The sequence below is a fragment of the Daucus carota genome, chromosome 4 (assembly GCF_001625215.2).
Source record: "Daucus carota subsp. sativus chromosome 4, DH1 v3.0, whole genome shotgun sequence".
In the NCBI taxonomy this organism is placed as follows: Eukaryota; Viridiplantae; Streptophyta; class Magnoliopsida; order Apiales; family Apiaceae; genus Daucus; species Daucus carota.
In genome coordinates this window covers 37,932,528-37,942,890 of record NC_030384.2, presented here as the reverse complement: position 1 = coordinate 37,942,890, position 10,363 = coordinate 37,932,528, and the positions used below count along the sequence as shown (strand labels likewise).

General features: G+C 28.6%; 1 protein-coding gene across 1 annotated transcript; it reads right to left on the bottom strand.

The window, feature by feature from the left end:
* Positions 1–770: 770 nt before the first annotated feature.
* LOC108218385 (phytyl ester synthase 1, chloroplastic) lies at positions 771–8,423 on the bottom strand. Its single transcript, XM_017391296.2, has 13 exons — positions 7,961–8,423; positions 7,607–7,658; positions 7,052–7,107; positions 6,045–6,203; positions 5,861–5,965; positions 5,686–5,792; positions 4,381–4,502; positions 3,522–3,630; positions 2,912–3,045; positions 1,867–2,236; positions 1,471–1,584; positions 1,265–1,317; positions 771–1,172 (listed from the first exon to the last, which is right to left on the bottom strand). The coding sequence occupies exons 1-13, from the start codon at positions 8,316–8,318 to the stop codon at positions 869–871; spliced, it is 2,043 nt and encodes a 680-aa protein (XP_017246785.1). The 5' UTR covers positions 8,319–8,423; the 3' UTR covers positions 771–868.
* Positions 8,424–10,363: the final 1,940 nt, after the last annotated feature.

Below are 10,363 nucleotides of genomic sequence, written 5' to 3'. Positions count from 1 at the left end.
GACTACGACATGCGCAGTCACGCTCAAATATTGGTCTGAAATGATAGTCTACTAACTGATCAAGAAACCTAGATTGGACTATATAGTACTCCCTCCGTCCCTACCATTTCTTTACACTTTCTTCATTGGGGTGTCCCATCCAATTCTTTACATTTCAAAACTTACCGAAAATAGTCGATGGGTCCCACCAATTCTCCACTTTTCTTTTCTTTTCACACTACTTTTACTCCACTATCTTCTTTTTATACATTAAAAATCAATGGGTCCCACCACTTCACCCACTTTTCTTTCTCTTTTCGCCTACTTTATTCATATTTATTAACCTCCGTGCCCAACCCATTTGATAAGAAATGGGAGGGACGGAGGGAGTATATATGATGAGGATGAAAAATTACATGCTTCTAGGTTTAATCTATTATGTGAGGTTAAAGGGATTATATGATAGTCAATTGAGTGTTTGACAATTTTAATTTATAAATTAAAAAAATCAAATTATTAAAATAAGAGAAGGTTTATTAATAAATAAAATTTATTACACATTAAAAATTTATAAACTTCATAATGAAATACAAATCATTAAAAGAGCCAAAACAATTAGCACTGCTGAAATCTTTCTTTGATTGATCAATGTGTGATAGTCCGAATCCTCAGCCAGTTGAATAGGCTCCTTGCTTAAAAACTCAAAAAAAAAGTATTTTTGCTTCTTCTGCCAAACAGTACGTAAAAAGTAAATCAACTTAAAATGTTAAAAGAAGTCTAAAAGCACTTAAAATGAGCTCTGCCAAACAGGCCCATTATTTTGTTTGCCATAATGTGATAAAAATTTATTAAATCATGACTTCTGTTGTAATGATATAAAAGTTGTAACTTATGGCTCAAAAGATGGTACATCATGATCCATGTAAGCTGAAAATGCACGATATAGTGTTCTATCCAATAAACCCCTGTAAGGATCTTCCTCTCTCTTCTTTATTAGATATGAAATCGAGTGTTCGACTTCTGATTTTATTTGCATGTAAAAGTATTTTCTGTATCCTTCTTCTTCGAATAGAGTCTCGTTTCCTTTTGTTCGCATAGGCTTCCCAAATAGGAAGTAATATCGTCCGGGTATTTTGGGATAAAAGTTTGGGTAAGAAAGATTTTCATATGAAATTTCTCCATCTTTTTCGGTCCTACAAATAGAATAAATGTTAAAGATTATACATGTAATAATAAACTTTTTTTTGCTAGAAAATAGATAAATATGCAAGTAATTGAAATTTACCTTAATTTTATATAATTACGATTTCTCGTTCGACCATTATAATCCGAGAGCAACTGTCAGGATTAAATTATTTACAACATTGATAATAGTATAGTAATCAAAATGAAGATATATCAAAACTAAGACATCATAAATAATCATGACCAATAAATATAAAAAATGAAGTATAGCGTATTAGGAAACACATTAAATATATGGATACATACTTCTACCATATCATCTTCACCCACGGCTCCAAATGGTACGATCGTAGCTCCAAATTTCGCTGCAATTCTCACAAATTCTGGCTTATCAGGCCAAAATAGCTTATAATGTTCACCCTACACAATAAGAGCATCAACATAATTTTTAATACAAAATTCAACATATCAAATATCAAAAAATTTTGAAAATAATCTTTAATATAATTTTCGAAAATACTATATTGTTAGAGTAGACAATAAAGAAATAATGGTCAAATATTAAATAGTCAATAGCATATGACAAAAAATTACATAATTTAAAATAATAAACAAACTTACAAGAGTGTACACTAAAAACCATTTTAGTAAATATTTAACTTGAATCATAAGGCGTATGAGATGAGAGGAACATGAAAATACCTTACGATGGAGCGCCTCTCGTAAGCCACCGGGATAAAGAAGTACGTGTGAATCACTTGAGAGAACTTTACAAATATTTCTTGTACTAACCGGTAATGCACCAAACACTTTAAAAATATCCAAAAGTGAAAATATTTTGAAAGGGTGTTCTAGTTCCGGGTTAAAGATCTCACGATAAGCCATGCCATGGACCATTATATTCTTCTTTATTAAAAATTCTTGAACCAATGAACTGATCTCAGTACCCAGTAACATGTGAGAGCCAACTAATATAACAGGACCTTTGTCGGGAACTCCATCGAGACCCCTCACTATATTTCCATTTTGCATAGTTGAGAATATTGCAGGACTAGTAATGAGGCGAACGATTCTGCATGTAATGTAATATTATAACATATTCATTTATCTAAAACTCCATGTATGTGAAGTAAAAGCTTGTACACATGCTACAATTTATCTTTTATATATGTGTGTGTGTGTGTGTGTGTGTGTATTGTCACTTATTTTAATATCTATAATGGTCGAAAGTTAATTTTAACACTGATGACAATATTTGTAATAAAGTTACATATAGGAGCATGTTGTCAAGTACATAATATTCTAATGAGAGAAAATGAGGAATCATGGTCCATAATAACACGCACAGGGAACGTCATGGTAATATGTAGGTCCATGATATCATATTTAAGTTATGATTATATTAGTTTAAAATAAAATGATAACTCAATTACCATTATAGTCTGTGTAAAATTGTATTTACACAGCTAAATCATTTTAACTCATATATATTTATGTTTATTTAGAAATTAATACGATGATATTATGACTGCATTTTTCTAAATATTGATTTAATTGTTGTAAACAAGTACTGTATTTACATTTTTATAGGTTTAATATTGCCGTTAAATTCATATACAATTACAAAATAAGTTTATTTCAAGTAGAATAATTTTATTATGTTTTCTAAATATATGTTTTCTAAATATATGTTTACAACTTGAAATATGATAATCAACTAGTTTGTAATATTGTAGTGATAAATTACCCGTAAGTTTTATTGAATGCATGGTTGTATTCAGACATGCTTGGCGGCAAAAAATCTGAGACCCAATCTTTTGTTCTTGATCGACGATATTTGCAAGTACCTTTAATAATAGTTAGCAAATTGATATCTTCTTCCTGAAAAATATTAAAGCATTAGAATATTAAATTGTGACTCAACAACAAGAAATTATTTGTCTAATATTTTTACTTGGGACTAATTTTTTTACATGGTGAGAAAATAGTATATTTAACAATATAAACATTTTTAACTAGCATAATTACATTATATGGGATCTTTTATCTTAAAAACAGTGTAGTATAAATAGAGTTACAAATCTATATAACATTATTTTGCATGATAAAGTTTGTGTTTTTACATTTATTAATTACAAGGCACTATCCTAGCAGGATATATGTAAATTATGTTATTTACATAGAAAATGTTCCAATAATCAACAAATATTACTTTTAAATCTAATACTATACTTTGGACATTATATGGACAAGCATGTGTCATGAAAATTAATCATTATATAAAATAAAAAGCATTACAAAATAATTGAATATAATTTGAAAATAAAAAATAAATTAGAGAAGGAGAGCAAATGTACCATTAAAAGGTTGTGCTTGGTATTTTGAAAGTACCGAATAGTGCAATTAGGTATTAGACTTGAAAGTCGTTCAGCTTCAGTTTTACTCAAGAACATGCCATCTTGCCCACTAATATTTAAAACACAATAATTCAACATTAATACATGGACATCAAGTTTTAAAGATAATTTAAAATTAAATATGAAAATATAAAACAAATAATTATAAAATTATAGGCAATATATTTATTTAAATATATCTAAACTATGAGGTCTAGATTAGTTTCATCTAAAGATAATAACCATCATTTTCCTAAAAACGAATATCAAATAATAAAAAACTAATTATTAAGTTAATGAATCATGATGATGATGTGATACCAAATTTTTAATCTTTAATTTATTCTTTTATAAGTCTAAACATAAAGACAACCATTTCTGTTGCATAGGAATTATCACTCAACATCGGAACATGTCACGTAAATAATACTATGCTCGCACATGAATAGTGAAGATACGAAGATACCAAATTTTTAGCACCCACATGGTTCATCAATAAAATGATATTCTCTGAAATCTTGTGTTTTGGTTCATAATTGCTATATCCGTAAAAACACTTTATAACTCTTAAGAACGAGCACCCACTTCAAGGATCGCAATTTATTTATTCGCAAATATTTAAAAGAATTTTTGAATTGTAATGAATATCGTATTCAATCCACCCTTCTACGATACTTCGAGACCTAACATCTTTTCCTATTGAAAAATATTTTATTACATGATTTTTGAGTGAATCTTTCAACCTTTTGTCTCTTGGTTTAATTTTAGTTGTGTGTGTGTGTGTGTGTTATATTTATAATGAAACCAGAAAAATCGTAACCTTGCTAGCACAAGTACTTCAGCGTTTATTGTATGAAGACGATAATTCAAATGAACATCACTAGCTTTTTGTAGTTTTAACTTCCACTCGAAAATGCTTCCAGGTATACTATCAGCCAATACCTAACAAATATGACAAGACTAGAATTTAATATAGGTCATGTGAAAATGATATAAACTTCTACTCAATTTAGGATGACAATGAGAAAACATAGTAACAAAATTATATACGATAATATAACAAAATATAGTAAGATGACAATGTATTTTGTTATTTTCAATTTAAATTTAACGAGTGACATAAATATAACATCATTATAGTCAACTCTTTCAATGAAATGATGAAAAAATTTGATAATATAAATCCAAGTAAAATGCACATAATAATCCTAAATATAATTCATCATCTACGTTTATTATATGACCATGTATAGTTCATATTACTACATATCATGTAATGATTTTTTTCCTCTAATAAATGTTCGAGATAGTTGCTTGTCATCTTTTTAAGAAAAATCCAATAACTTTTATGGTGATTTTGCCATTATTTTTACAAACATATTTTTCAAACAATAGAAAATATAGTGTGAAAATTCACATTAATATTTTTAAAAATGATTTACAACAAGGTGAACATTGTGTTCAATTGCAGAACAAGTTAGTTTTAAACTGTTAAACAATGTGGTGTACAACTATTGAATAAGATTGTGCAAAGTTGTAGAAGAGGTGCGTAAAAATTGGGAATAAGTTTTCTTATATATATATATATATATATATATATATATATATATATATATATATATGAGTTTTTGGTTTTATGACATATTAGTGTATGTGTTTAAGGAGAATAGAGAAGATAATGGATTAATATATGTATATATAAAAGATATATATGTGTGTGTGTGTGTGTGTGATTATGTGTAACTATATATTAACGTGTTTGATGAAGAAAAAAGAAGAAGAAAAGAGTAAATCTCATCCATCTATATTGATATAATCTAACGTCTATAATTTAATTTCCAAATCCCCTAATAAAATTGATTATTTATTGAACTTACTTGTAGATTCACAATCTTAAAGCAGGTGATCAAAATAACTCATCAATTATAAGGACATACTTTAATTTAAGTGCAGGTATATTTGTGTATGTATGCGTGTTCTACATTAATATATATATTTATCATATGATATCAATATGTATTTGTCTTGAAAATGTAGTTGGTTATTACTCAAAATATGTTTATCAACAGAGATGTTTAGATGTTAAGATATCGTATGACGTAAAAATATAAAGTAGTTGACATACATGAATACTTGGCATCACATCAATTATGTTATTGAGAAATTGGCCAAATATATTTCCATTAAGCTTGCTATTTTTTAAGTTGACCATTCCAGCCTTCAATGGGTCACCTGAATAAATGTTATAGTTAAGATGTGTGGCTAATCCGGTAAAGAACAGAAAACAACAATTAACGTACCTAGTATAATGCTAAGGATATACGGGATTGCACTATCAAATTCGTCGACAAAAGACTCTACATTAGTAAGTAAGCGTTGCAATGGCGATTTATCAAATGATGTAGCTGGAAATTAGATATAGAAAATAATTAATATTCAAACACAGAGTAAACAATTCATCAATATTTGATGATGAAAACTAACCCGGATTGACTAATATGAGTACTAAGTCTATTGTAGGATTATTAGCAGCAACAGCTAAAGCAATGGATCCTCCAAATGAGTCCCCCACTATATATATCGGCTTATCAGGAAAGAAAGAATGTTGCAACCTTATAGTGCTTTCCACGAATTCCACTAAACCTGCATAGTTGTGTGTCAGACTTCATAAAATAACAAGCACTAAATTTGCACTCATATATATAATTTTTATTAGGATGTGGATAGTGTCCCTGTATGCAATATACATACATTTTAATTCATTTAGAAACTTTATTATAAATATTCACCGAAAGTTGAAACATGTAATAAAGATTATAACTAGTGAAGGGACTAGGTATAACGGACAATACTCAACTTTAAACACACCCCCCCCCCCCCCCCCCCCAAGCAACACCACCAGCACCACACACACACAGAGATATGCAAGATGAAAATATTGTGTCTCTAGCTTCGCATTTGAGCTACGAGCTATTCATATATACATATTACACATGTATATCTATTAATTCAATTATAAAATTATGAATATGTTTTTATACACATATATTCATTTATAAATACTAAATATGCAAAATTAACAAAAATTTGAATTATTAAGTTTAAATATATATATTTATCACCCAAAAAAAAAATGTTACTGTCGATAAAATGATAACAAATATAAGTAAATAACTAATGGGTGTTGACTAATATTCGCTCCAACCCGCATCTACACGGGTGGGATGGTGGTAAACAATATTAATTCTCGCTAGGATAATGGATATATGCTGGTATTTCTCGTATGCTGAGTGGATCGTGAATATAATAAAAGTCAACACATATCCTACCCATTAATATCTTTAGTAACATCATATATGTTGTATCACATTTCTAAAAGGTACATTGAACTTATTTTTATATCTGCTGTATTTCATGAACAAACTGCACAATAATGTAATAAAAGATCACATCATATATACTAGAGTGATGAGAATTTAAAAATATAGTACCTTCAAATGATGTTCTATCATGAAAAGGAATATGGAGACACCAAACCTCAAAAACCCTGCATTATTACGAGCAGTTTATGAGAATTTTACGACAGACCATTACTATAAATTCATATATTGTATTATTTATTTTGATAATGCACAAACTTTAAAAAAAACTTTTTATTACAAATATATATAAACCTTTGGGCTGGAGGTCTTTCATATTTTTGAAATAAACTATGCGCCAATTTCATGAAATTTTGTTAATTTTGAAGTTGAATCCAATTTTTTGATCTTGAGTGTTTACTAAGAAAAAGTTAGTTGAGAACCTTTATATAAAAAGTATGGATATAAAAAGTTCATTGATGGTTGTCGAGCCTCTCTTCATTAGTGAAGTGGAGTCTAGCTTTACTATGTCCAAATAGACCTCAAGACCTTATTCAAAGTTAGGACTTCGGACTCATTATAACACTATTATTCAAAAACACTATTTATGTTAGTCTACTCTCAAGAGATGATAGATATTTTTCTTACATTACATTCACATGCGCAATAAAAAAATATAGTACTTACTTGCCAAGAGCTTTGTGGTGCATAACAAGTCCCGAACCAAGACCATCCATCCCTATATTCACCAAACAAAGTTAGCCTTCGAGCTTTCACGCATACATGCATATTCGACGAAGTATAACCATAAGATTAGCTTTAACAGAAACATCAAGTAAAATAGTATTTCACATACACATAATTAGACACCATGCAAGTGCAACTAAGTAAAACAAATTAAATTCAGCTTTTCCTGATCTTCAATAAATAGATAAAATTTTCTAGCTCAAAAAAAGTCTTCACTATAAATATTTATCAATTAAATTCTCTGTAAGTAATCAATTAAATACTTTAAAATTTACCGTTGATAAGGTTGATTACCAGGCAAATAAAAGAGGACCGGAGAATTATTGAGAGGACGCCCACATTCAATAGGACAAAACCATCGAATTTGATCATCGCCACCAGACTTGATATTATATATAGCTATATCAAGAAAATCCTTTATAGTTGCAGTCCCGTGCCCATCATCCCACAATGGTTTTAGTTTTTCCAAAGCATCATCTTTTTTCTCAATATCGCTCACATTCTCATTGTTCCCGCCTTTTACTTGGCTTAATATGAATTTTTTTGTATTCAAAGTTTTTGCTCCTATACCCCAATATAAAATTTTTTGTTGGAATTGACCATATCCAGCATATGAGAGCACAGACATGGCATTCACAAATGACGATGCCATAATTAAAAATCAATTATAGCAATCTAAAATTTATTGATATCAAATCTTTGTTTTTATGGGAGTATCACATATGAGTAAAGACGAGAAAGAACCTTAACTGAAATCAACATAAGTTTCATGAATAAGAATAGACATAAAATGAGGTATAAAATTGAAAGTCATAGAAAAGGCATGTAAGAAGTTATGAAACACCAGTGATAATGTCTTGGAAGAAATAATTGTTAGAGATTGGCATGCACAATTCATGGGAACATACACTTTGTATGACATTTTTGATGTGTCTTTTAAATCAATACAACTAATTCAAGATCCTTGATTTTAAATAAAAATAGCGAGTCTACCACGAACACATTTGTATGATTGGAAATATAGTGACAAAATATATTTGAAAAAGTAACAATAAAAGATATGCATGAGTTCGAACAAGAGTGAGGAAAGGTCCGATGTGATTGAGCAAAACAAAGAGAGGTGAGAATTGGAGTCAGTACGGATATCGATTATCACGTATTTTTTAGAAAAAGAGAAGCTGTTATGAAGTAGATCGGTTTGATTCCAAGCCACTTGTACGAGAATTGACCAAATTGACAATTAATAGATTAATAACACAGTCTGTTTACTATCTAAGAAATTAAAAAAAAACTTGTGTCATGTTGATATGCTTAAAAATTTAAATTTATTTTATTTCCAATTTCCATTCAAGTAAAAGAAAACAAAAAATTTAACTTTATTCCTATAACTACGTGCATGTATAAATAAAATCCTATGTTTTATCAAAAAATGGACGAATGTAAAACCCTATTTCCTCTAATTATATATATATATATATATATATATATATATATATATATATATATATATAGTATGTTAATCAACATAATTGTACTAAAAAAAGTATAGCATTAATATATTTTTAGTGACCTTACATCGTTGGGTTTCGTTTTTAAATCGCATCATTGAAAGTCCAAATTATATTATATATAAAGTGAGTGTCTGTAATTTAAGTATATACTGTTTCTAGGATTTGTAGTTTTGATAGTCGACTTCAAAAATTAGGGTTATAGGCTTATAGCCGTTACTTCTCCGCACTTGAACCTTCATCCCCTTCACTGATTAAGCCCCTTCGCTCTTCCATCCTCTTTCCTATTTATCGGTTTTTTTTAATAAAATCAAGATCTAATCCCTTTTGGGTGAATTTTCATTGAGTACCTTGTTATCAAGGTTGTTAGTAATTTGTGAGATAGTGTTTTATGTTTTGATTTTTTTGTGTGACTTATTATAGGTTCACCTCTCATGACAAATAATTGTTCATATTTTGGGATAGTTGTTGTTCCAATATTAATTGATATAACTAATAGTTCTGGATATTGTGCTGAAAATCAGGCGATGGTGCATACATGAAAGCCAATTGTGATGTTATGTGTTCATAACTAATGTAGATTTAATTGTTTGAGATATGATTCTGATATTCTTAAATTAAAAAGTTTATATAATTTATGTGTTAAATGATTTGAAAACAAACGGGTATTTGTTTGGTTCATTTTCTGTCTCACAATCATATTATAGATGCTATAATTGGCAATTCAAATATTTGTACCGGCTAAATTCGAGTATTTTATCGAATTCTTAGCTTCTCTTAAAAAAAAGCCGAGCGTCTAAATCCATACAAAAAACGTGATGGTCTAAATGTGAATAAATTTCCAAAAATTAAGTTAAAAATAAAAAACAAAAACTGTGCACCATAATAATAATCTATATTATACTATAATAAGTCAACATGGGTATAATTTGTGACCCAATTTTTCAGTTATATATTTTGGTTTGATACTCTCCCTCTAAGACTATAAGTCTACAACATTGTGGAGGTCTATTATTCTTACATTGTTAAATAGTTTTAAATACTAAAATCACTCATGACAATACATTATCATATAATATTTTATTTAAAAAAATTATAATGATGTTAAAAATAAAATTATAAATATCTAATTTTTAATTTTTTTTAACAAGAATCTTTAGATAACTTTTTTTACGCAACACTTTCTAAC

Coding starts and splice junctions, on each gene's coding strand:
- LOC108218385 (XM_017391296.2), bottom strand. CDS start 8,318: ATGGCATCGTCATTTGTGAATGCCATGTCTGTGCTCTCATATGCTGGA. Junction 6,204..7,051: donor TGATAGAACATCATTTGAAG/GTACTATATTTT, acceptor ACAACTATGCAG/GTTTAGTGGAATTCGTGGAA. Junction 3,046..3,521: donor CCAAGCACAACCTTTTAATG/GTACATTTGCTC, acceptor AATATTTTTCAG/GAAGAAGATATCAATTTGCT.